We start from the raw sequence: 27,617 nt of genomic DNA, 5'->3' as shown, positions 1-27,617 counted from the left end.
AAAGTTCTCTGTGAAATCAAAACAATGGCCGCACGGATTATCCAGGTTGTCATAGGTTTGATTTGTTATGAGAACGTCGTATGCCTTATCAGGGGCTGGAGGAATGTCGCTTGTCTAATTAGATCTCAAGCGTTATGACCTAATCAGATAACACGTTCCTGTGCCGTAGTGTGACTGCGTCAGATAACGGTATCTGCATCATGGGGGTTTTCTTGCCTCATGGGCTGACTGTTAGTTAACTAGCTAGGTAGCTTAACCAGAATAGGGTCAGGAATAGGGGGATCGATTCAGAACCTATAGAAATACACGACACCCACTCCACGCTAACTATGGTCATATCTACTAATCTATGCATAGTATAACATAGTACAACATACTATAGAGTATAGTGTATACCTTACCACCCCAAAATACATAAATGCATTTTGAAATTTTCAAATATACTGAAAAATTGCAGTCATATATATTGTATGCACTTAAGCTATGAATTAGATGCAAAAGTGAACACGCATTGTTATGCATTATTGATTGTTGGTATATGAGAAATACACATGAAATGGCTCTTAATATGGCTATACAGAAAAAAAGTCGAAACCATTTCATCACATAAAATCTATTGCGAACATACCAGCGGGCAGCTAAAGTCTATAAAGTCTATAAAGTATCTAAAATAGAAATCTTAGTTCTCTAGGAATAGTCTCTTACTTTAAGCAGAAAATCAGTGTCCCGGGAAAAAATATATAGAAAAATATTTTAGGGGCTTGCTGAAAAAAGTTGCTGTCCGTGAACTGGATTGTAATTGTTCATGTGACTTTATTGTTAAAGTTGAAGGCCGAATTCAGGGAACGCCGTGTGCGAGTTTACTCAAAAGTCTCTATTTCTGTTCCGGAGAGAACATCATATCATTCAGGCTTTCGAAAAAACTGTCAACAGCTTCATGGGAAAGTTCCTCTAAGTCGGAAATAGGGGTAACCATGCATTCGTGCGCATGATTGTCTCCATTGACATTCTGATTTGCATTGCTGACAGAAGGTCGTACCTGTTCGATGCTGCTTTCATCTTGAACTTCACTACTCTTCAATCGCAGTGGTGAAGATTCCAGGAATGCCGTCATCAGAATTGGCAGCCTTTGAGGGCAGCACAGTGCGTGAACCTTGGTAGGAACCAACAGTGTATCTGCATCCACCGGCGCATCCGATTGTAGCGTCAGACAGGTGTCTAACACGCATTCTTCTCCGCATAGCAGACACCTTAGTACAGGTAAAACACACCTTTGCCACATTGGTCGAAATGATAGAAACCAAGTCATGTTTAGGTCTCTAAGCCGGGATAGTCCCAGGATTTTTGATATCCGGTCCCGGTATCCAATGGCTAGGATCGTATCTTCCATTGTCGCGAGAGTTTGATCTGTGACATGGGTTGCCATAACGAAAAATAAGGACTAGGAATAGGATTCCTGCAATTAGTCCTAGGATCAGGGGAAGTCCGCCAAAAATCGAATGGACGAAGTCTGGAAAAATACCCAGTATGGCTTTGAATGGTGTTAATGCCATCGAAAATACTGTCTTAAATACCTTTGAGACCCCTGTGGTATCAGAAATATTTAAGATTTCGCTCAGGATTTCCGCGAAATGTACGGGGGAATTAGTTGATAATAATGTATGTATCTCTGCAGTCGTCCTTGCGACTTGTAGATCATTCGTTTCTTTAGATGACGTGAGCCTTGTAGGCGTCTGAAGAAGCACTGTTTTCATTCTGCTTAAAGTGTCTATTCGAATAGAAGTAATTTTCAAACTGGGCCATGCCCTTGCCTCCCTGTCTGGAAAGGAGCTGGGAAACAAAGAACGTCCACAGCACTTGACCTTCGCCGTCGTAGTGACGAGATAAGGAGTCCCGGGCATAAGACTACAGCATCTGCGGTCTACAATAAGAATGTAACTCCCATTATAGAGTCTTTGAAAGAATGGTTCTATTTCAGTTGCAGGTGCGCCTTGCTGGTGACATGAAAGGTTGTATGAATTCCCTTCACAGGCTCCGTGCAAACTAATACCGTTACACAGAAGCGTGCCGCTTAGTGACATAGCACAATTGTTGCCACTAAGAAACACTTTCTGTCCTTTGTTACTGACACATGCATGTGAATAGGGCAGGTTCCATGTTGTTTTAAGGTACCCCTTTCCCAATTTCTCGTACATGCCAGCCTGTATATATTTTTGGCAGTATTGAAACCTGAAGGTTGAGATTGGAATATTTATGATTCCGTGGATTATCCATTCACTGACAGGTCGTTCTGACATTGTCAACGGTAATCTTTCTAGTTTTTCAATGCTCAAGATTGTATAATCAGCACCCTTCTGAGCCATACCGATTTGTCTATCAGTAAGGTTAAAGATTTGGAATAGTGACGTTGTGTTGATTAAACGCCAAGGCACATAGCCTGAACGCAGATTTTGTAACGTCCAGCCAAGCTGTACAATAGAACGCAATTGTGACTGACCATGTTGTAATAACAGTAAGTCTTGCGATAATATATCGATTGCTGAAGACACAATGCTGTCCAATGAAAAAATTCTGGAGGACAGAGTCATTAACCCATTGTCCACTACAGAAAGTGATTTTTCCAAATTAATACGGTCAATTTCCCGTATTCTCTCTGCTGTCTCAATTTGAGTAACCTTCCAGGCCTCATTGTATGCTGCATATACAGAGGCTGCTATGAAACGCTTTTGACGCTGTTTGCGTGGTCCCATTATGAAATCACGCAAGTCAGCACCATCAGTAAGTAAAGTTAGGTGTTGCTTAATTTCAGGCAGTGTGGAAGTTTGTAGCCATTGAAGGCATAATTTGCCCACACTGTAGGTTGTTATTATCCCTGGGTGATGTCTTTGGGGATATCTAGGGTCTGGCCTGGTCATTTTGAAACCCTGTGTTTTATTCAGGAATCTATCTTGACAGTTATTTGTATCTGTGGGCCAGATCAACCATTGTTTCCAATCAGGATGTGTTCTGTTTTGGTTAAGTATATGGTTTATGTCTATTTCTTCATCTGTTTCAGAGTTATTGCTAAACATTGTTGGCTTTGGAATAGACAGGTTATTTAAATCTTTGATTTTGGCTAAGCCAAGACAGGTGGTTTGTTGAACGGTGTCATTTAAAAATATCATTTGTTCTGGGATCATGCAGGCTCTAAACAAGGCTTCTATACCCTGTACTTGCCATTCTTTTGTACCCCAAACACTTTTCAAATCAACATGTTTGTCCCAATAATCAAATCCAAAAGTATTCATTTTTTCAAAGAAAGAATCTGAATATATCAATTTTGTGTTGGTTATCATGGTTTTCATCCCTGTCTTGTTTGACAATTTGTAATAAAATGTTTCAGCATTAGTTATGTTAAAACCTGAAAAATATGAATATTTGTCATACACGGTTCTAGAGCTCCCTCTTGGAGGTGTAGCACAATGTTCCCATTGATTAAAATTTAAAACATTTCTAGGTTGTGCAGATTTATGCAAGAAATGGTTACCATAATGGTTATAGCAGTACATGCTGTCATAATTTGTAGAACCCTGCAAATAATCATGTTTTGTAAATTTAGCAGACATTACTAAGTCAGACATCATATTGTTTATACTTTCAAAGTCCCAATCATCAGCAAATGAGTTTGGTTTTGCAAAGTCACTCAAAGAGATCTTGATTTGGTGTGGATATTTCAGGATCTCGACCGGACCATAAATTTCATAGTCAGTGTTGTCCCAGGCTACCCCACCAGATATTGGAATTGCTGTGAAGTTGGCTGAAGAAAGTTCTGAAGAAAGTTCTCTTTTCTCGACGTGTGAAGATGTGTGTGGTTTGAGGACCAAGTTGATGTTCTGACTTGCTGTGTCCATTTTAGCATATTTTCCCTCAATGAAGCGTCCCAAGGTAAATACCATGATGAGCCAAAGTATGAGGATAAATGCACCAAAACCCACCCAAAATTCAATCCATGGAGAAACTAGATATGTTTCTTTCAGTTGTTTCAAAAGTTCCTTAGCTTTGTCTTTAAAGGATTTTGATGATGGCTGTGTCTTTTGTTCGCTGAAGCCGTCAGAGGAATCATCGAAGTTGATGAAGTAACCGGATGCAGTTCTGTCAATTGTTCCAATTGGTTCAGGATTTTTGTTTCTCGCATTTTCACTTGGTACTTCTGTATAGATTGGTGTGTCTCTGCTAAATGTCTTTATTTGGGTTTTCAGAGGTCTAAGTTCTATTGCATTGTTGCATAGTCCTTGTTGTTCTTCTGTAGGCGTTTCGAATGTGATGAGCCTCTTTGATAGGACCTCTGTACTGGTAGCAAACCTTGGTGTTCTGCTACTTATTGGGAGTCCACTTGGCCTACTGTTGGTTATCGGCCACATGTTGTGGTTTTACCAGGTCGATGGATACAACTCGGTTCTCCTTTTTTCCAGCAAGTGGCGGTAGTACAACTGATCTTGTCCCGTTGACAGACAAGACAGGAACTGCTTTTCTGTAAGAAGGCCCAAATTCCTTCTTTACCGCGATCTTTTCCCTGACTAGATCCCCGACTTTTGGAATCCAGACAGGTCTTGCTGGGACACGTGGTGATTCTTCAGTGGTCGTTGGCTGTTGTTTCAACTGTATGTTGCTCAGGTCTTTTCTTGTTTTGTTTAAGTCCTGCAAAATAGCCAAACGGTCTTTGACATCAAAGCTTTTTTCTATTACCACTGAAGTCTGACTATCAAGGTCAGAGATCAACATCCTAGTTCCGAATAATAATTCGTACGGACTGAATCCCTTCAGAGAATTTCTTGGCAAGTTATTTAGACTACGTTGGACACTTATTAGATGTTTGATCCACCCAGCTCCCGAACCTAATATCCTTTCTATTATAGATTGCTTTCTGTCTTGGTTTTTTCTTTACACCATCCCATACCCTCAGGAAGGAAGTGAGAAGATTCCCGCTGGGCTGTGCTCATTTGGCCATTCTTTCCCCCCCCAGGCTGGATTGCCTGAGAAAAGTAAAAAAAAAATGGTCGAACGTAGCATGCTCTTAGCGTATATGCCATTTAGACTCGCAAATCTTGTATAACAGTCCGGACGTCAGCCGAGTGTTGTGGGTCTACATTATAAGTGGGAACTAGCCTGTATATGTTAATCGCAAGCCATTCTTTTTAGTGGTGATGTTATCTGCCTTGATACGACGAGGTATTAAACTGCTTCTCTCCCCACTGCGATCTCTGTTGCAGTTTGGGCAGTTTTTTACAAACATGGTGTAGTGCAGGCTCATGCCTGGCCACCAGTACCGTGATTGTAATTCTTCCAGAGAATCCTTTAATTTAAGGTGTCTGAGACCCTCGCCCATGTGTGCGTCTGCGATTAACAAGTTTCTCCTGTCCATGTTTGGAATCACTCTATCCCCCACTCCAGGGATTCGAGCAAAAGGAATGGAGTTTGCATCTATGATGTATGTGTAATTGAGTGGATAGTTGATCGGTAACGCCGAGCAGTCGCCTTTTGATGACGTTTTTACTGCCAGCAATGTTTCGCCGTCAATGTATTTTAATGTACGCTTTTTTCGATCTACGGGAGCCGGTTTACTGGCTGCCGCTGCGGCTGTTTCAGCCAATGAATTCCCTACAACGTGAACGCCATCACGCTGGTGACTCAGTGAGTGTGTCACGTGAGTCTTTGGTAGTTCTTTTTTCAAAAGAGCTACCTGTTCCCAGAGAAGTCTCTGCTTTATTGGTGCACCTGTGTCATCTTTGTAACCGTTCTGAATCCATGTCTGCAAATCCTTGTTATATGCTTTGACGCAGAAATATGAATCTGACACTATAAGTGTCGGGAATTCGCGATCCGCATTATCTAGCGCCATTTTCAAAGCTAATATTTCAGTTTGTAGTTCTGAATTAGTTTCTACTGAGTGTGATTTTGTTAATAGAGGTCTTAGTTTACCTCCGTGCCACACTTCTTTTGTAATCTCACATGTGGGATTGTATGCATGTTCTCCCCAAACGGAGGGTTGAGCATGTCCGTCTGTATAGATTACACAGGCGTAATGTCGTAGAGGCAGAATGTCGATTGGCAGAGGATACGTTTTTTCATATTTTAGATTTTTTAATTCTTCTAGGTCTTAAAAGACTGTTAACCAGGCAATACTTGATAATTCATATCCTCCGTACTGGATTTTCAGATGGGCAATTCTGGACTTTTTGAAGTTGAATTTGTAACCCTCTGCAGCGAAACCAAGTATTATGGTGTTCACTCTTTTCAAGTGAGTTTCCAAGTCATCATCTGTTAAGTAAATGTCATCGACATAAGATAATGCTTCATCATCATATAGTTGTAGTAATTCTGTTACTCTTGCTGAGAATACCCCCGGGCTGTTCTTGTACCCCTGGGCTAACCGACAGAATTGTTTTTGAGTGCCATTTACTGAGAATGCAGTTAAATATCTGCTCTCTGGTGCTATGTTTTGACAAAAGAATCCGTTGGAGATGTCCAAGGTTGTTTTGTATTTTTTGCGCACTATGTTATTCATTAGTGCAGCACTGTGTGAGTTTTGCACTGCAAAAGTTTTGCAACATGTGTTAAGGTGTCGGTAATCCAAAACTAGACGGTACGAATTGTCTGGTTTGGAGACCGGAAATAAAGGATTGTTCATTTGTGAGGTGCAAGTTTCAATCACCCCTTGGTATTCTAGCTGATCTAGTATTTCATTTACTTGTTTTTTAGCTTCTTGCTTAATTGGGTACTGCCTTTGTGCAGTAGGTTGTGATTTTAACTGGACTTTGTGAGGAGGAGAATCCTCATCCCATCCTACATGATTTTTATATAAAGCAGGTGCTAAGGCCACTGCCCACTTTCTAGCAAGTGTATATTTTTTATGAATCGGTATTTGATTCGAGAAGGCAGGCATAATTACTTCTTCGCCATGAGGGCACTCCCTGACAAACTCTGGTGGCCAGTCTTTTTCAGCTAGAAGGATGTCATAGCCCTTGGATAGGTTATCCCAAAATAGTCCCCTTATTTTCCTAGTCTTATCTCCCTCTATACGTAATGTTATCTCGTATATTTTGTGGGGCTTGCTAACTCTGGTATCTGCAGTTTCCACTTGAAGGTATTCATTCGTGTCCACTGTCTCCAGATGATTCATAAGGACTTTGCGAGCTATGCTCACCTCTGCTGCGCTGTCTAGCATTGTCTGAGCCCATTCTCCGTTTTTTAGTTGTGTCCTCAGTATTCTCGGCATTGTTAACTACCTTGATACTGGCTACCTTCTTTTTTGGAAATTGTGATTTCTTTTTCAGTTGAGCAGGTTCCTTGTCTTTGGACTTGGCGTGCTCTTCTGATCGTCCTCTTCTTTCCGATTTCTGCGAGGAATTCTGAAAAGATTGAGACGGACGTGTATCAATGTCTTGATATCTATCAGGTTTTTTAATATTATCCCTATTTTTAAGGTTATATCTATTCCCAGAGGGTTCACTCTGAGGTGACCTTTGTCTCGGGTTCGGAGATTTCTCTCTTCGCCTAGGAGACCTTCCTCTGGACTGGAATTTCTTTTCTTTAGGATTGGATTGTTTATTTCCATCCCAGTTCTTTTTTGGTGAATTATTATTAAAAAATATTTTTTCTGGACTTGTAGTCAGTTGCGGTTTTACTGGTATTCCACCTAGACTATCCCTGCCTAGTTCTTCATAGGATTTTTCTATGATTCTGGCAATTTCAGCTGGTTGGTCTGCTATATCTGTCTCTTTTAACCTCTGGCGGATCGCCACGTTTGCTGCTTCACCCTTTATGTTGGCTAGTAATATAGCCGAGACCTGCTTGAAGTCTTTCAGTAATTTCATACCAAGAGTTAAAGCAGGTTCTGGACCGTATTCATCTTGAATTTGTTTTAGCACATCTGGTATCACCGAAATGGATGGGACACCGTGCGTTTTTGTGTAGATGGAAGCAAAGACTGTACCCCAAGTGTCACAGTCCTCAATGTGTGGTGCGATTCCCATTGGGAGACATATAGTCAGAATCCTGTGTTTTTCTAATGGGGTGGTGTCAGGAAACACCGCCTCTATTTGGGTAATTTTCTGTGCCAACCAGAATGGTATTTGTTCCCGTTTAGCTGGAACTTTACCTAGGCAGGATTGGATGTTCTGTGGTGTGATATGTATCCGGCTAGGACCGGCCACGTTGCTCCTGGTCTTCCTAAAGGACCGAGCCTTGTAATGTGATTGTTATGTATTAGGGCGCCATCAAATAAGAGCAAATGCTCTTGGAATTTGAGTGGTACTTCCACCTCCTCGAAAGGAGTGTACGTTTCAGGAGGTTCCTCTACTTTGTAATAGTGGAAGTACTTTGTTACAGCATTTGCTGCTGGAAAATGTATCCATGTATAGTATACCTCTGTCTGCCGATATTCGTGTGCCTCAATTACGAATATGACTGTGCCACCTCTAGGTGTCAGTCCATTTTCTATAAGTTTTAAGGTTATAGATCTCCTTTTAATGACCGGAATAAGTATTATATCCGCGTCTGCTGCTTGCATGGTAGCATCAGCATCTGCTATTTCAGTAGCTAATCTAATTGCCTCTCTTTCTCCATCACTGTCCCCCATTTTACTGACAGGATGGTATTATTTTTGTTTGCAGATCAGGTTTCTTTATGGAAACAGAGATTAGATGCACAATATTTTGGAACTGTTTTATCCTTCAACGTTGACTAGACCAAGAACCATACATAGGAGTTCCCTCCTGCGAGGTTTTGGAGGATATAATAACCTTTCACCCACTCCAGACGTCTTTGGAGTATTTGGGAAAAGGGGTCTGAGTGAGAAAGCACGACTGAGTTACTCTAAATGTCTTACGTTAGTTTTATCGCCCTTTCCAAACGCGTTGGGCGCCATGTAGTGTAGCTCCTATTTTCCCAATAGGCTCTGCGCATTGGAATAGTGCCTACAGCAGTAAAGGCCTAGGCCAGACGTTAACTAGGTCTACTACTGTCGATACTAGACTTAATTTTTGGGTTTGCCAGCTAAGCTCAGAGTTCGCTAGAAACTTTCTCGAATGTTCAAGGAAGGATTAACTCCCCTGATTAGACAAGAAGGGATTTAGTTTCTGACAACCATAGAACATGACAACTTTGCTCTCCCCTAATCAAGAGTCAATCTCGAGAGTCGTGTGAGCACAAGGCAATTATTTTACTCAGTCAGTACGTGCATTCTTAGTCTCATCAGAATGTAGAGAAAAGGAAGAGACGGGCGTGTTCAATAAAAGATGTTATTTATTGATCAGTCTCTTTTCTCGTACAAGAGAAATGGATCGATATTATTGCAATACTTATAGTTAAGTAAAGTGCATACATTAGAAGCAATAGTATAAAATAATACTGTAAAAACATTGATATGGTTTCTGAGCCATATGATGTTTAAAATGATTAAAATATATTTACATACACATATACATTTGACTAAACGTACTCAACTGGTGTTTCTAAATACGCCTACCCCGTGTACCTGACCTAAGTCTAATGCGTGGGCGGGAATAGAAAGTTACAGTTTAGTTTAAGTTTGTTTTTGCCAAGTGAATAACTAAAGAATTCTCTAGGAGGGGTTATTCAGTTCTGTACCTGGAATTTAGGATGAATGAGGAATGGTATCTCTTTCTCTGCTCTCGATATTCCAGGCTGCCTGCGAGGGCTGCCCAGAAGCGCCGGTGCTGGGTCTCTCGGCTTGAGATAGCAGCGCGTCTCTCAGCGCGTCAGGAAGGCGGGGCTGCTGCCTGCGGGGTCTGCTTCTGCTCTCGGCTTCGGCAAGTATGGCTGCTCCGTCTTGTCACCACGCGTGTGTTTGCATAGGGCAAGGTCGGCAATATTTATACCTTAAAGGTGCCGGGATTGACGTAAGGATGGACATAGGTACGTCAATAAAGATGTCATACGACTTGCTCGTTAGCACATTCTTTACTAAAGTTCTCTGTGAAATCAAAACAATGGCCGCACGGATTATCCAGGTTGTCATAGGTTTGATTTGTTATGAGAACGTCGTATGCCTTATCAGGGGCTGGAGGAATGTCGCTTGTCTAATTAGATCTCAAGCGTTATGACCTAATCAGATAACACGTTCCTGTGCCGTAGTGTGACTGCGTCAGATAACGGTATCTGCATCATGGGGGTTTTCTTGCCTCATGGGCTGACTGTTAGTTAACTAGCTAGGTAGCTTAACCAGAATAGGGTCAGGAATAGGGGGATCGATTCAGAACCTATAGAAATACACGACATTCCAACGTTTCGACCTAAGGCAGCGACCCAGCCAAGAGCGATTATTTTTAAGCCTCTACGCCATCAGCACACTGAGTTGATTCTCTCTCATATGCGGAAAGTTAAACAAGTCAGCTGGGAAGGCCATCGCATCTCCATATCACAAGACTTTGCCAGAGACACAGTTATAAGGAGGAAAGGTTTCCTAAATCTGCGGAAACGTCTGTCTGAACTGGGAATTCCTTTTTCTTTTGCTGGTCCTTCAAAATTTCGCATCATTCATAAAGGTCGCACCAGAATCTTCGATGAACCGGCGGACTTGGCTACGTTCCTGGACAACCAGTTGGAGATAGAGATGGAAATCCAAAGAGCAACTTCGCAGTCTCCTGGGTCTTCGGGAACTTGAACTGTTTTTTGTGTGTTTCTGATTGTTTCTCTCTGATAGCCTGCTTCTGATCTTTCTCCAGTTGGTTTCTTAGCCGGTCTTTCCTTCTTGCTTTGTTTTTCTTTTTATGCTACATTAAAGTCCTACTTTTTTCCTTATATATCTGACGTTTTTTACTCTTATCCTATACAGTTATGCCTCTTTCTCATTTATGATGTGCTTTTTGTTCACATGAGTGTATTTTATGCCTTGTATTTATCTAATTGCTCCGATGTATCTTCTATATTTTCAGTGTTCTTCCTTCTCCTACTACTCTTATTCTTTACACATATTTATTCTGCTAAGATATTAGTATATTGTATTTGATATAGTTCTCTTCAGTATTAAGATTGAAATTTATCTCTCTGGTTCCTCTCTTTCTATTCTTTCTCTCTCTACTCGTTTCCGGTACTGTCTTTTGCTAGTCTCTTTTTCATACATCTCTTTTTTCTTTTCTAATTCAACTCCATAGTAATCTAATATGTTGTTAGATTTTGCGCTTTTATTATGTAGTTAGCTTTTATGATTAGTATTTTATTCACGTCAAGGTTTATACTATTCTGGCTTTTTCTCCTATGAGTTTTTGGTTGATATTCATTATATTGCTGTGACATACCTTAGCTAGCTCTTTTGCTAGCTGGTTCTTTTACCTTCTATTGCAATGTGGAACTTTTTCATTATCAATTTTATTCGTTACATTGTGACGCTGTATTTCCGACAGTATTTGTTCCTTATTAACTGCTCTGTTTTTTTGTTGCTATCAGCTGCTCTATTTTAGTACTGGGATACTGTTTTTACCCAATATTGCTCCTTGTTCGGGTCCTTTGCTCGCTTTTTCCACGTTCTCCCTTGCATGATGTGGGTCTTTTTTAGACCTTCCCCTCTCCATCTTTTCTCTCTTCTTTCTATTCTCTTCTCATCTTTTCTTCCTCTTTGTTTCTCCTGGTCCTCCCACAGGCCCGCTCCCACGGTCTTTCGTTTGTTTCATGGTTGGTCCTTTGTCTTTATGTCGTATTTTCTCTTCCTGATATCGATGTCGTCCTCTGTTTACCCTTCTCTTGTTTCATGCCTGGCTTAAATGTGTTATCCCTTAATGTTAAGGGGTTGAACCATCCGGTGAAGAGGTCGAAAATTTTGGACTATTGTAAGTCTCTTTCTGCAGATTTGGTTCTTTTTCAGGAGTCCAAGATTACTATTAGGGAGGCCTTGTTTCTAAAGAAGGATTGGGTTTCAGATGTTTCTTGTTCTGATGCCTCCGGCAAACGGAATGGGGTTGTTACTTTGATCTCGAAGTCCTCTGGTTTATCCATAATTTCTTCTAATCATGATTCTGAGGGTCGGTGGTTGTTGTCTAAATTGTCGGATGGTCAACATGATTTATATGTTATGAATATCTATGCTCCGAATGTGGATGATCCCGCTTTTTGGAAAGCCATTACCAACACCTTGAATAACACCCCTCATGCTGGTAACCTCATTGTTGGTGGCGATTTTAATTTACCAATGGATCCTCTCTTAGATAGGAACTCTTCATTTCAGTTTCGGCCTCCAAAATCCCATAAACAAATGCTTAACATGTGTTCCATCTCTCATCTTCAGGATATCTGGCGCCTTCATAATCCCACTGGCAGTGATTTTTCTTTCTTCTCTTCGCCACACTCTTCCTTCTCTCGTATTGATTATCTCCTAGTTCATTCTTCTCTTCTCTCATCTTCTTCCGCTCCGCTCATACACCCTATTGTGGTCTCTGATCATGCCGCGGTAAGTTTTACGCTTTCATCTTTCGCCCCTAAACCACGTTCTCGTTCCTGGAGATTAAATACTGAAGTCCTATATGATTCTTCCCAGGTTGCTGAATTTTCTACAGCAATAGACACTTTTTTCCGTGAAAATGAAGGTTCTGTCTCTTCTCCGATCGTTTTATGGGACTCTTTTAAATGTACGTTCAGGGGACAGGTTATTAAATGTATGTCCAAGCGTAACTCATCGATTAAAAATGAACTTACAGATTTATCCTGTCAAATCAAAACTCTTGAGGCCTCCTTCCGACATAATAAGAATCCGTCTTGCTTACAACAATTAAAATTCTTGAAGTACAAATATAATACAATTGTTACTAAAAGGGCTCATATTGGTGTCCAAGCTCAAAAGTCTAAAAAACTGCTATTAAAGAATAGGGCTGGGAAACTTCTAGCTGCCACGTTAAAATTTCAAGATAATTCCTTTAAGTCCTCACAAATCTCTTCTATTACGGACCACACCGGATCTAAAAAATTCCAAACTGAAGAAATACTTGAAGTCTTTTGCGACTTCTATAATAAATTGTATACTCCTTCCAATCAATCCTCTTTTGCCCAATGTCAAGATTTTCTAAAATCAATTCCGATTCAGTCAGTCTCTGAGGAAGATCGCTCTATTCTCAATGACCCTATCTCGTCTGAAGAAATAGTGAATGCTATTAAGGCCACACGTTCTGGTAAAGCCCCTGGCCCTGATGGTTATCCCATATTATTTTATAAAACATTTCTTCCCTCGCTTGTCCCTAAGTTACAAGCCGTCTTTAATTCTTTTGTTCAGAATGGTTCGGTTTCTGGTTCGGCTGCTGAAGCCACCATTGTGGTGATCCCAAAAGAGGGGAAAGATCATTCGGATCCTAAAAACTTTCGTCCTATTTCCCTCCTAAACATGGAAGCAAAGATTTTTGCTAAAATCCTAGCTAAACGATTAGAATCCTTTATTCCCCATCTGGTACATCCTTCCCAAACGGGATTTGTAAAAGGCCGTCTGGCAAGGGATAATATACGCACTTTCTGTCACATTATCCGTGCTGGGTATGCACCTGTTACAACGCATTCGTTACTCCGCACTACCATTACAACGCGACTTTTATAACGCATACCATTACAACGCATTGCGCTGGGGGGCGCTATAGGATAGGGAATGGTATAATTTACTATCCAACACCTTCCCTAGGGTCCACGGGGACTGGAGTTAGAATAGTAAATTATACTTACCACTATCCAGCACCCCAAAGCGCTATGCGTTGTAATGGTATGCGTTGTAATGGTCGCGTTGTAATGGTAGGTAGTTGTAACGGTATGCGGAGTAACGTCATACATCCTCGGTGCTGCCAAGCGATCGCATCTCCCTGCTGCGGCCTTGGCCCTTGATGCGGAAAAGGCCTTCGACAAGGTGTCTTGGCCATTCCTTCGAGCTGTTTTATGCGCTCATAACCTCGGAGACTCTTTCATTAATATGGTAATGTCCCTATATTCCCAACCTAAAGCTAATATTAGAGTTAATGGTGCTACGTCTTCGTTTTTTAATCTTCGTCAAGGCACGAGACAGGGGTGTCCCTTGTCCCCTCTCTTATTTTTATTATCTATTGATCCCCTTCTCCGGATGATTGACTTACACCCTGATGTAAAAGGTTTTTCTTTTGGCCCTCATTGTCTTAAAACTGCCGCTTACGCGGACGATGTTCTAATTTTCTCGGATGATATCGCCTTGGCCATCCCTGCTATCTCTGACACCATCTCCTTATTTTCAAAGGTCTCGGGGTACACCCTCAACAAAGATAAGACGGAGATGTTCCCTTTAAATGCCTATTGTTTTCCTGCCCATATGGGTTTGGCTGGTTTTAAATGGCAATCTAAACATCTCAAATATCTGGGAATTTATTTCTGCTCCACTCTTCAGGCCACTGTGGCTTATAATGAGTCCCAGACTCTCCTCAAGGTCCGTAGTCTGTTAGATACATGGTCTCCAAAACACATCTCATGGTGGGGTCGCCTACAAACTTTGAAAATGATGATCACGCCGATCATTAATTTTGTTTCCTCCATGCTCCCGCTTAAATTGTCTGTTTCCTTCTTTCGGGAAATTGATGCTATAACATCTAAATTCCTATGGAATGGCAAACGAGCTCGTTTAGCATATAAGTATTTGCGTCGACCCTGTGATATGGGAGGTTGTAATTTTCCTGATTGGGAGAAGTACCAAACAGCTTTCTTGGCCTCTCAAGGAGCGCTGTGGTTTGCTCTTCCATCTCGGCATGTTCCCTCGTGGTTGCTCGTGGAACAAGATTTGGCGGCACCGTTACCTCTTGCTTCTTTGTGTACTACATCGTCTTTGCATATTCTATTTTCACGGTCTATTATTCTTGATACAATTGCTGCGGTCAAGAAATTAGATAGAAAGATGGCCATTCCTCTACATAAAACTAGATGGTCTTCTATTTGGAGGAACTCCAAAATTAAACTAAATATTTCTCCCACCCTCATGACATATTGGGCAGCAAAAGGTATCTCTCTTGTTCATCATCTGTATAGTGCCTCCGGGGACCCCTTACCGTTCTCTTCCTTGGCGCACACACACTCTTTGACAAATCTCGATTTTTATACCTTTCTTAAAATTAAGGTTGCCGTTTCTAAAGTTCGTCTGCACCCCTCTTCCTCCACCATTTCGATGTTCCACATCTGGATCAAATCTGGGCATGTTGCCTCTAAAATATATAAATTTTTGTCTGCTACCTCGCTTCCTGATCAGACGATTGTCCAACAAAAATGGTTACGGCATTTTGACCATAATATCACGGACCATATCTCTTCCGAAGCTTGGCAATCCATTGGTAAATTGTCTCTTCGTAATAAAATAGCTCCCTCCCTTATGCAATCCAAGTTTTTCTCGATCAATCTCCTCCACTGGACGCCTGTACGTCTTCACTCGCTCATTCTTAAAGAGGATGATCTATGCTGGAGCTGCGGTTTGGAGGCTGGGGATTTCCCCCATATGTTTTATCATTGCTCCTTACTTAAACCTTTTTGGGATCTCATCCAAGAACACTTATCTCTTATTTTTAACATTGAGCTTCATCTCTCCTTTCCCTTAGTTTTATTAGGTCCCTTGGCTGCTCCTACCCCTCTCCCTTTGGACCCTTTGGAATTGCAGCTACTAGATCTTCTTTTGACTGTTGCGGTTAAAATCGTTCTTATGGAATGGAAATCCTTTTCGTCTGTATCTTACCATACGTGGTGGGCATGGGTATCCTTTTTACGTAGTGCCCACACCTCGGTCGATCTAGCACACCTTACACCTTCCATTTCTAAGGGGGTATGGACTGCTTTGGATGAATATATGGAACTTTCCTCGAAGGGGTTAATCCCCCAATTCCCTGTTGCTCTGTCTGTCTAAATATTCTCTGTCCTTGGCTCTAGATTGGGTTAGTCCTGTGGGAATCCTTCTTTTTCTTGTTTCTGCTTTCCTGTCCTCTCTTCCCTTTCATCTCTCTTGCTACTATTTTCTTTGCCTTTCTATTTCTCTTTCTTTTCTTCTGTTCCCTCCCTTGTTCCCATTCCTCAATCAGATGGTGATACGGTCTGTTTTTTGTCCACGGACGCCCTTTATTGGATCAGACCTTTTATTTTTCATCAATTTCATTTGTATCTTATTCGCACATATTGTTCTCACTTATCAAGTGGGGCTCCGATAGGCATTTTTTCAGCTTGTGACTGATTGTATCACTCATATTGTATCTGGTTTTTACTATTTGTATAATTTTCTTTCTCAATAAAACATTCTTGAAATCAAAAAAAAAGATACTCTTTGCTTAACTGGGAGCTGCCTGTGGGGTAGGATCCTGGCTTGGGAGGCACGGCATGACCCTTCAAGAGGAGTCACTTTTCTAGCTGCTCAGTTCGTTGTCCCCTGCAGCCAATATAAGGCCTCTTCTGAGGGCCAGGATAACAGATGCCAAAACAGTCCATTCTGGACTGGACACAGGCAGAAACCCCTGGTGCCTGATATTCCTCGGGCAGGAATGAGACATTTGAGCTGTGTCATGTGGCTAATGAGACTACATTGATCTGAGATTTGATGGAGAGATGGTCGTCCAAGGTTGCCTCCTAGTGATAAATCATCTATTGTAGAGGGGGGCAGGTGGGACGCGGGCCAGATGTTATAGTGGCAATGATATAGGATGTTCCTGACCACCAGAATGTTGGTCCTAATAGCATTTAATTTGAGGAAATTTGGGGAACCTCAAATGTAAATTCCCTTTAAGAACCCATATAAAATTAGTAGTGGAACTGAGGGCTGGGCTATCAAACCAGATATTCAATCGAGTGTCACTGACACCGCAAGACAGCCATGAAGTGATAAACTGAGCGAGAGGTTTGGGATAGACATTCAACAATATTGGAGACAGTGAGGAGCTCTGTGGGACCCCCAAAGACCCCTAACATACACCCTGAGGGTCTGGACCAGTAGGGGGGTCATTCGCTATTCTGACATACGTCCTTCTCAAATCTGTTCTCTCGTGCCCGTTGGTTCTCTCTTTTGTGTCTCACTCGCTCTCTCTTTCCCCGTTATCTGATATCCTTTCTCACCTGCCAGCGTTCTGCATCCTCGCCTTGGCTCACGTGCATTCCTTCCATCTGCAGGTGTCCCCATCTCTGCGCTGATCAACTGCACCGGCCTGCCACCCCCTGGGCAGGTGGAGAACCTGCAGCTCCTTGATGGTTCTGCCCAGACCCTCCTGTCTGTGCCAACCGAGCGCTTCACCCAGGGCGGGTCCCAGCAGCTGTGGTCTGCGTCCCAGTTCCACTCACCCAAGGACAGCTTTTACCTGAAGGTGGCGGGCACCGACCGGGGTGGGCACGCCTTCCAGCGTCTCTCCAGCGTGGCTTACTCCAGCGCCATCCCAGGTGAGTCTTACTATTTCTAGCAGACTGCTCATCCTGTGGTGTTTGCAGATGTTGTTTGTTGTTCTTCTGTTTGTTTACTGGTCAGACCTCCACTCTGGGGTCAGCCCTTGATAATGTTCAGTGGACACTTGACATATTCCATTCTCATCAACCAGCAGAAATCTGTCACTGGCACAAAGCAGAAGGTGTCACCTGTAGGAACTTTTAGGCCCTTTCAGGGATAGCACTGACGAGAACTAACCCCAGCACAAAATGGCGGCTTGAGGAAGAAACACAAAAAGAAAGGATGCGTGAGAACCATAACCACAAGCTGAACCATGCTCTCAGGGCTTGCAGAGTTAATAATGATGAGACATGAACAAAATTGTGCGTTGCACAATTAATGTTAAAATGGTATCTTTGACCAGGGTACAAAATATTGCTAGTGACTGAGTTATCTGTGACTTGTGCTGGGTGAGTCGCCATTATGGGCTGTTCTTGCATGAGAATGCTGGATGGTTAACTATGGTGCATGACTGTGACTTGTGTATGATCACAACTGTAGTTGTATGAGAGGCCTAACAACAAATGGGTGAGCCAACATCTGCCCCTGCCTCTTCTATCCATCTGTCTACCCATCTTGTTGGTACCTCTCTTCTTTTCATCTGTCTACCTTCTCGTTGGTATCTCTATTTTGTCCTTCTGTGCACCAATCTCAGTTGTATCTCTTCTTTCCCTCTGTCTACCCATCTCGTTGTTTTCTCTCTTCTTTCCCTCTGTCTACCCATCTCGTTGGTATCCCTTCTTTCTTTATGCCCGTCTTGTTGGTATCTCTTTTCCTCCCCTCTGTCTACCCATCTCGTTGGTATCCCTTCTGGACTCCCTTCTTTTCCTCCATCTAGCCCTCTCGTTGGCATCTCTATTTTCCTCCGTGTAGCCCTCTCGTTGGCATCCCTTTTCCCCGCCTCTCCCCGTCTCACTAACCTGCCCTCTCTGCCCACAGAGCTGCCTCTGGTCAGCATGCCCAGCAGCCTCCATGGCTTCCATTCACAGCCACTGCAGGTCCCTTGTGCTGTGCAGAGTGACATCGCCTTCCGGCTGCGAATGTCCCAGGATGGAGTGATGCTGGGCGAGGAGCACCATTTTACGTAAGTGGTCCTTTATGCCTTTTTTGCATCATGTGTGGAAGTGCGTACAGGGACCAGGTTATCGGACGAGAAGCCTCTGTTGTTCATGGTGTACAGCTGTGGGGTATGATGCTAGTGGTATTAGCCTCTGGCCTCTAGCTATGTGATAAAATACTAGCTTATTAAATGCCTGATGATGTAGAGCTATTTGATTAAATACTAGCTTATTAAGTGCCTGATGATGTAGAGCTATGTGATAAAATACTAGCTTATTAAACCTGATGATGTAGAGCTATGTGATAATATACTAGCTTATTAAATGCCTGATGATGTAGAGCTATGTGATAAAATACTAGCTTATTAGGTGCCTGATGATGTAGAGCTATGTGATAAAATACTAGCTTATTAAATGCCTGATGATGTAGAGCTATGTGATAAAATACTAGCTTATTAAATGCCTGATGATGTAGAGCTATGTGATAAAATACTAGCTTATTAAACCTGATGATGTAGAGCTATGTGATAAAATACTAGCTTATTAAATGCCTGATGATGTAGAGCTATGTGATAAAATACTAGCTTATTAAATGCCTGATGATGTAGAGCTATGTGATAAAATACTAGCTTATTAAACCTGATGATGTAGAGCTATGTGATAAAATACTAGCTTATTAAATGCCTGATGATGTAGAGCTATGTGATAAAATACTAGCTTATTAGGTGCCTGATGATGTAGAGCTATGTGATAAAATACTAGCTTATTAAATGCCTGATGATGTGGAGCTATTTGATAAAATACTAGCTTATTAAATGCCTGCTGATATAGAGCTATGTGATAAAATACTAGCTTATTAAATGCCTGATGATGTAGAGCTATGTGATAAAATACTAGCTTATTAAATGCCTGATGATGTAGAGCTATGTGATAAAATACTAGCTTATTAAATGCCTGATGATGTAGAGCTATGTGATAAAATACTAGCTCATTAAACCTGATGATGTAGAGCTATGTGATAAAATACTAGCTTATTAAATGCCTGATGATGTAGAGCTATGTGATAAAATAGTAGCTTATTAGGTGCCTGATGATGTAGAGCTATGTGATAAAATACTAGCTTAATAAATGCCTGATGATGTAGAGCTATGTGATAAAATACTAGCTTATTAGGTGCCTGATGATGTAGAGCTATGTGATAAAATACTAGCTTATTAAATGCCTGATGATGTAGAGCTATGTGATAAAATACTAGCTTATTAAATGCCTGATGATGTAGAGCTATGTGATAAAATACTAGCTTATTAAATGCCTGATGATGTAGAGCTATGTGATAAAATACTAGCTTATTAAACCTGATGATGTAGAGCTATGTGATAAAATACTAGCTTATTAAATGCCTGATGATGTAGAGCTATGTGATAAAATACTAGCTTATTAAGTGCCTAATGATGTAGAGCTATGTGATAAAATACTAGCTTATTAAATGCCTGATGATGTAGAGCTATGTGATAAAATACTAGCTTATTAAATGCCTGATGATGTAGAGCTATGTGATAAAATACTAGCTTATTAAATGCCTGATGATGTAGAGCTATGTGATAAAATACTAGCTTATTAAATGCCTGATGATGTAGAGCTATGTGATAAAATACTAGCTTATTAAATGCCTGATGATGTAGAGCTATGTGATAAAATACTAGCTTATTAAACCTGATGATGTAGAGCTATGTGATAAAATACTAGCTTATTAAATGCCTGATGATGTAGAGCTATGTGATAAAATACTAGCTTATTAAGTGCCTGATGATGTAGAGCTATGTGATAAAATACTAGCTTATTAGGTGCCTGATGATGTAGAGCTATGTGATAAAATACTAGCTTATTAAATGCCTGATGATGTAGAGCTATGTGATAAAATACTAGCTTATTAAATGCCTGATGATGTAGAGCTATGTGATAAAATACTAGCTTATTAAATGCCTGATGATGTAGAGCTATGTGATAAAATACTAGCTTATTAAATGCCTGATGATGTAGAGCTATGTGATAAAATACTAGCTTATTAAATGCCTGATGATGTAGAGCTATGTGATAAAATACTAGCTTATTAAATGCCTGATGATGTAGAGCTATGTGATAAAATACTAGCTTATTAAACCTGATGATGTAGAGCTATGTGATAAAATACTAGCTTATTAAATGCCTGATGATGTAGAGCTATGTGATAAAATACTAGCTTATCAAGTGCCTGATGATGTAGAGCTATGTGATAAAATACTAGCTTATTAGGTGCCTGATGATGTAGAGCTATGTGATAAAATACTAGCTTATTAAATGCCTGATGATGTAGAGCTATGTGATAAAATACTAGCTTATTAAATGCCTGATGATGTAGAGCTATGTGATAAAATACTAGCTTATTAAATGCCTGATGATGTAGAGCTATGTGATAAAATACTAGCTTATTAAATGCCTGATGATGTAGAGCTATGTGATAAAATACTAGCTTATTAAACCTGATGATGTAGAGCTATGTGATAAAATACTAGCTTATTAAATGCCTGATGATGTAGAGCTATGTGATAAAATACTAGCTTATTAAATGCCTGATGATGTAGAGCTATGTGATAAAATACTAGCTTATTAAATGCCTGATGATGTAGAGCTATGTGATAAAATACTAGCTTATTAAATGCCTGATGATGTAGAGCTATGTGATAAAATACTAGCTTATTAAATGCCTGATGATGTAGAGCTATGTGATAAAATACTAGCTTATTAAATGCCTCATGATGTAGAGCTATGTGATAAAATACTAGCTTATTAAACCTGATGATGTAGAGCTATGTGATAAAATACTAGCTTATTAAATGCCTGATGATGTAGAGCTATGTGATAAAATACCATCTTATTAAATGCCTGATGATGTAGAGCTATGTGATAAAATACTAGCTTATTAAATGCCTGGTGATGTAGAGCTATGTGATAAAATACTAGCTTATTAAATGTCTGATGATGTAGAGCTATGTGATAAAATACCATCTTATTAAATGCCTGGTGATGTAGAGCTATGTGATAAAATACCAGCTTATTAAATGTCTGATGATGTAGAGCTATGTGATAAAATACCATCTTATTAAATGCCTGATGATGTAGAGCTATGTGATAAAATACTAGTGGATTAAACTACTTGCAGATGCAGAGTTATGGGATCATTTACCGGTGCCATTATCTGCTGATGTAGAGCAGTGATCTTCCAACTTTTTGATGCTGTGACTGCGCTCGAGTAAACACACTTTATAGGGTCTCGCATAATACAAAACAGTTTTTGTGACAATTATTCTATACAATTATCAGCTCTAAACATATTTAACAATTTGAACTTTGCAGTTATGTGAATTTATCCCTTTTAAACCCACTGAAATGCAGGATTGGCAGCAAGCAGCGGGCAGGCTGGTCTCCCATAAGTGTAAATGGATTCACAGTGTGACCCTTAATCAGGAATGGGGGAGAAGCCTGAGGGGATTTGGGGGGATTATTTGGACCACGACACATACTCCCCCCCCCCCAGAACATGAGTCACACCAGGTGACAGTAATTGCCTATTATTTAGTGTCTCACAGCCACTCTATTTTTTCACTATAAACAGAGCCCTGTTTGCAGCACAATCCTATTGGTCAGTGCTTGGTGCTCCCATGAGATTAATTCAGGCCCGTCCACCGTGCGAAAGACCTCGTCGTAGAGCTATGTGATAAGATACAGGTGTTATTATCTGCTAAGTTGAGGAATGTGATAAGCTTCTTATTGTATTATCCTTTTGTATAGAGCTATGTGAGAAGTTGAAAAAGGTATTATCTTCTAGCTAGAGGTATGTGCTAAGGTTCTCATTGTATTATCCCTTGGTGTAGGGCTATATGATAAGATAAGATAAGATAATAACAATGTAGCGGCCACACTCAAGTCAGAAGGGTTGTTGAGGTTGCAAATGGGAACTGGGAACCTAAATCACATAACACTCTACCCAAGGGCATCTGATAGTGTATCACCCCCGCAAACGCCGCCCACTCTTCACGGTACTAGTCTACGACATCCGCTCACAGTACCAATGTATTGTGGTGATGGGGGACTTCAATTTCCACTGGGATCTGATGCCCAAAGATAGCCAGGCCAAAAAATTGGAAGAGGCGTTGACTTTTTTAGAACTCCGCCAACTAGTGAACGGCCCCACTCATGAGAAGGGCCACACACTTTATCTGGTTTGGACATCCCATCTGTTCACCAGTCCCATAGTTATCAGTCCCTACTCTTGGTCGGACCATTTTGTAATTAGCGGCCTGTTCCCACTCATTAAGCAAGCAGCCCATCCACCTCCGGAATGGAAAGTGCTGCGGAGCTGGAATAAAATCAGAGCTGACGACCTAGTTACTATCCTATGTAAATCTACCTCTTCAATAACAACTCAGGGAGATCTTGATGAAAAAAGTGCTTCCCTGTCGACTAGGCTGAAGAACGCTATAGATACGGTAGCTCCAGCACGCAGGGAAAGAACAAGGGATAAAGGTAAAGGGGCCACCTGGTTCAAGAACGCTTTACGAAATATGAAACAAACTCTTCGCCAATGCGAGAGAGCCTGGAGAAAAGCCTATGACCCAGGCGCCCGGTCTGAATACCACTCGATGCTTGCAGTCTATAAAAAGGCTATTCTGACAAGGAAAGCAGAATTTTATGAAGCAAAGATTGCGGCGGCCGACAACACACAAAAAGAGACTTTCCCGATCCTGAAAGAGCTAAGACAAGGTAAGGAACAGAAGCCCTCTTTCTGCCTGGAAGATTGCAATAAGTTCCAGGCTTTCTTTACATCAAAAGTGAAGGACCTTCTGATAGAAATCCATCACCCCCCTACGTTCCCCTGCCTTTTAGCGCCAGTACTCCCGACCCCTATTTTTGATAAACCACTTGCCACTTTCCCCATGCTCACGCACGACTCCCTGGCTCTACTAACAGGGCGGGTGAAATCAGGGTCACCTGCAGATCCCTGCTCACCAAGGATCTTTAAGGTGGCAATTCCCGGGATAAAAAGTGAGGTTCTATCACTCCATAATCAATCCCTGGACGCAGGGTATGTCCCTAATAATTTAAAGGAGGCCCGCGTCATCCCGCTCCTAAAAAAAAACCTGGGGCAGATACGAAGAATTACAAAAATTTCAAACCAATTTCCCAACTCCCATTCCTCGCAAACGTACTGGAACAGCATCTGCTATACTCCATGTCACACCCTCTAGAGGATAACCACCTCTTACAATTTAACCAGGCTGGGTTTAGGGCCCACCATAGCATGGAACTGGTTATGCTGTCTGTACTGGATGAACTAAGACTGAGGGGCCAACAAGAAAAAGCCCTGGTTTTGCTGGACCTGTCCGCGGCATATGACACGGTCAATCATGACCAACTATTGTTGCGGATCTCAGAGCTGGGCATCCAGGGTACGGCCCTTGCGTGGCTTACATCCTTTCTTAGGGGATGTGCTCAGAGAGTAAAGCTGACTGACCATGTGTCTGACCCAGGCATACTCTTGTGCGGGGTACCACAGGGCTCGGCTCTGTCGCCCTCCTTTTCAACGCCTACCTCCAGCCCCTGGTAGCTGCACTGAACCGGATGGAGTGCCGGATCTACAAGTATGCCGACAACACTCAAATTATCATCCAGATAGACAACTCCCCGACCGCCCACTCAAGAGTTCAAAACATTCCAAAATTCACGGTCAACTGGATGACGGCCAATTCTCTCAAAATTAATCCATATAAGCCTCAGGTGCTGGCCGTCAATACTGACGCCAATCCGTGGAACGATCTCTTTTGGCCACAAGAGCTCGGCACCTATCCGGAGCCAGCCTTGGGCGTAAAAAACTTGGGCATCAAAATTGATGCCAAGCTTTCTATGATCCAGCAGGTGTCGGCAGTAGTGGGCACATGTGTCGGCTTGCTGAGACAGCTGCGAAAACTTGCCCCCCTTCTCACCTTCGCCACACTCAGACTGGCTGTATCAGCCATGATATTGTCGAGATCGGATTATGGGAATTCCCTGTACATTTGCCTCCCGGGAAAACTGCTGGCCAGATTACAGGACATCATGAATGATGCCGTCAGACTAATTTTCGGAGTGCCTAGACGAGCTCACGCCACCCCCCTTCTACGTCAGCTGCACTGTCCTCCGGTCAGGCAGAGAACAAAGTTTAAAGGCCTCTGCATTGCACATAAAGCCATCTATGGCCAAGCCCCGAGGTATATCAAAGACCGCCTAGTCAAATACACCCTGAGTAGGATACTACGGCCAGCGAGGCCAGCCTGCTGGACTGCTTCTGCTTGTCTTCCAAAGGAGGAAGAGCTTTCTCACCCTCCATCCCCCAAATTTGGAACAAGTTACCAGAGAATGTACGTAAGGAGCATGCTCTCCTCCGGTTCAGGAAGAAGCTAAAGACTGTACTTGTTTCGGAAGCCTGGGGCACAATCTAATCTTTACCACCTCTGCAGGTGCTAGGGTAGGACTCTCTCACAGCGCTTATAGACCTGAAGGTGATAATGCGCTTTATAAATGAAAATTACAATTACAATAAGATACCAGCCGTATTATCTGCTGATGCAGAGCTATAGGATAAGATTCTCCTGGTGTTATCCCTTCATGTAGAGCTATAAGATAAGATACCAGCCGTATTATCTGCTGATGCAGAGATGTGGTATAGGATGCTCGTGGTATTATCCCTTGGTGAGGAGCTATATCATAAGATACCATCCATATTATCTGCTGATGCGAAGCTATAGGATAAGATTCTCCTGGTGTTATCCATTGGTGAGGAGCTATAAGATACCAGCCATATTATCTGCTGATTCAGGGCTATATAATAAGATATAGTGCAAACTTGACGCGAAGGTATCAGAGCGCTTTACATGAGCACCAGTTGCATTACACAAGGACACATTCATTTTGTTAGGCACGGGGAGATTAAGTGATTTGCCCAGGATCACAGGATGTTGAGCGTCTGTGGCGCGACTCAAACCTGGTTCCTCAGCTTCGAGTTTGACTGCTCTAGCCATTAGGCCACATCCTCTCTCTGCGGATGCAGAGGTATGTTATAGGATTCTCGTGGTGTTATCACTTGATGTAGGGCTGCGTCATATGATACCAGAGGTATCATCTTCTGAGGTAGAGCTATGTGATATTGTTCTGTGCAGTGCTAATAAGGTCTAATATAGCCAGGGAGCATTATCTGTTTTCCAAGGGTGTCTCAACAAGCTATTCCGAGGTTTCAATCACAGATCGGAGTCTCGATTATCCTGTAATGATATTGATCCTGTGATGAGTATTGTGTTGTGGGAGTGTAATCTTGGTGTCAGATCGGTCTGCCGGATGGATTTTAGAATCTTCTGATGCATGGAGGATCTGGAACGATCGTCGGGCAGGGTTAGCCAACCATGCCAATAATCTTACCGTCTTATCACGCAAGTCATGCGTTCCAACAATGTATCAATCAATCAAACATTTGTAAAGCGCGCTATTCACCAATAAGGGTCTCAAGATGCTGAGGGGGTGGGGGAGGGGGAGCAGCTACTGATCGAACAGCCAGGTCTTGAGGAGTCTCCTGAAGGTCAGCAGGTCCTGGGTCTGTCGCAGGTGGGTGTTCCATGTCTTGGCGGCGAGGTCGGAGAATGAACTGCAGCCGGCGGTCATTCTGCGAATTCGTGGGACGGTGACAAGGGCGAGGTTGGCGGAGTGGAGCTGGCGCTTCAAGTGTAGAAGGTGAGACGCTTGTTGAGTTATGCTGGTCCGGTGTTGTGGAGTGCCTTGTGACTGTGGGTGAGGAGCTTGAAGGTGATCTTCTTGTTGACGGGGAGCCAGTGTAGGTCCCTCAGGTGGGCGGTGATGTGGCTGTGGCGGGGGATGTCGAGGATGAGGTGTGCGGAGGCGTTCTGTATGCGTTGGAGGCTCTTCTGGAGTCTGTCAGTGGTTCCTGCGTAAAGGGCGTTGCCGTAGTCTAGCTTGCTTGTGACGAGAGCCTGGGTGACCGTTCTTCTGGTTTCGGTGAGGATCCATCTGTAGATCTTGCGATGCATACGGAGGGTGTTGAAGCAGGAGGAAGAGACGTGTTGGCTTGTTGGGTCATCGACAGAGAAGAGTCTAGGATGAATCCCAGGTTGCATGCGTGGTTGGTGGGAGTCGGCTCAGTTCTCAACGAGGCTGGCCACCAGGAGTCGTCCCAGGCGGAAGGGGTGGAACCGAGGATGAGGACCTCTGTCTTGTCCGACTTCAGTTTCAGGCGGCTGCTCTTTATCCACTCGGCGACGGCCTTCATCCCTAAGCGGAAGTTGGTTTTGACGGTGGTGGGGTCTTTGGTGTGGGAGAGGATCAGCTGGGTGTCGTCGGCGTATGAGACTATGTTGAGGTTGTGCGATCGGACGATGTTGGTGAGCGGTGACCTGTAGACGTTGATGTAGGCTCAATAGGCAAGGATCCAGAGCCGTCCTATCAACGTTAGGAGTTTTTCTCTTTCGAAGTGCAGACAGTCGGGGGTTGCCAGGCGCTTGGAAGCACCAGTTCTGTTAAGAGGTCCTCTTGCCATTTGATCTCAGAATATAACTGGGCTCGGATCCCAACCATTTTAGCAATGCAGTGCGTCCGGATCACCAATCTGAATGCCTCCCGCTACGCAAGGAAAGAAGAAGCTGTACCCTTGTTCTCTGGGAAGTAGTTGCAAATTGTGTCCACAGGTCTGACTGGAAAAAAGAGTTGTCTAGGGCAGTAAATTTAGTTTCCAGTATAGTATGGTGGGGACTGGTGATATCCCAGACTCAGGTCAGCAACAGTGGTTTATGGTCGGAGCAGGTTTTCGTAAGGTACTCAGTTCAAATCATCCGATTGTGCAGTGAATCGAAGCATAAGAATGTGTCCAGGCAAAGAGATAGATCATGCCACTGATCCTTTATGGGTTCCGGACGGGCTACTTGCCAAATTAGCACTTCAACACCCCATCAGAGGTTACAAGCGCTATATAAATGCAAACCTTTTTCCCTCTTCTATCCCTCCGCTATCCTTCTCAATCCAAATAACTGACTAATATCCACTACTCAAATTAC

At 42.4% G+C, this 27,617-nt stretch overlaps 1 protein-coding gene across 1 annotated transcript in view; it reads left to right on the top strand.

The window, feature by feature from the left end:
* HMCN2 (hemicentin 2) overlaps nucleotides 1-27,617 on the top strand; it is a 761,275-nt gene that overhangs the window by 122,761 nt on the left and 610,897 nt on the right. The window contains exons 8-9 of the mRNA XM_078646218.1: nucleotides 17,122-17,385; nucleotides 18,368-18,512. Coding sequence (XP_078502344.1) covers nucleotides 17,122-17,385; nucleotides 18,368-18,512 — 409 coding nt within the window. The remainder of the gene's footprint in view (nucleotides 1-17,121; nucleotides 17,386-18,367; nucleotides 18,513-27,617) is intronic.

This window comes from Lissotriton helveticus, chromosome 5_1 (genome assembly GCF_964261635.1).
Source record: "Lissotriton helveticus chromosome 5_1, aLisHel1.1, whole genome shotgun sequence".
NCBI lineage: Eukaryota > Metazoa > Chordata > Amphibia > Caudata > Salamandridae > Lissotriton > Lissotriton helveticus.
The sequence above is the reverse complement of the archived record's forward strand: the minus strand, read 5'-3'. Positions and strand labels throughout refer to the sequence as shown.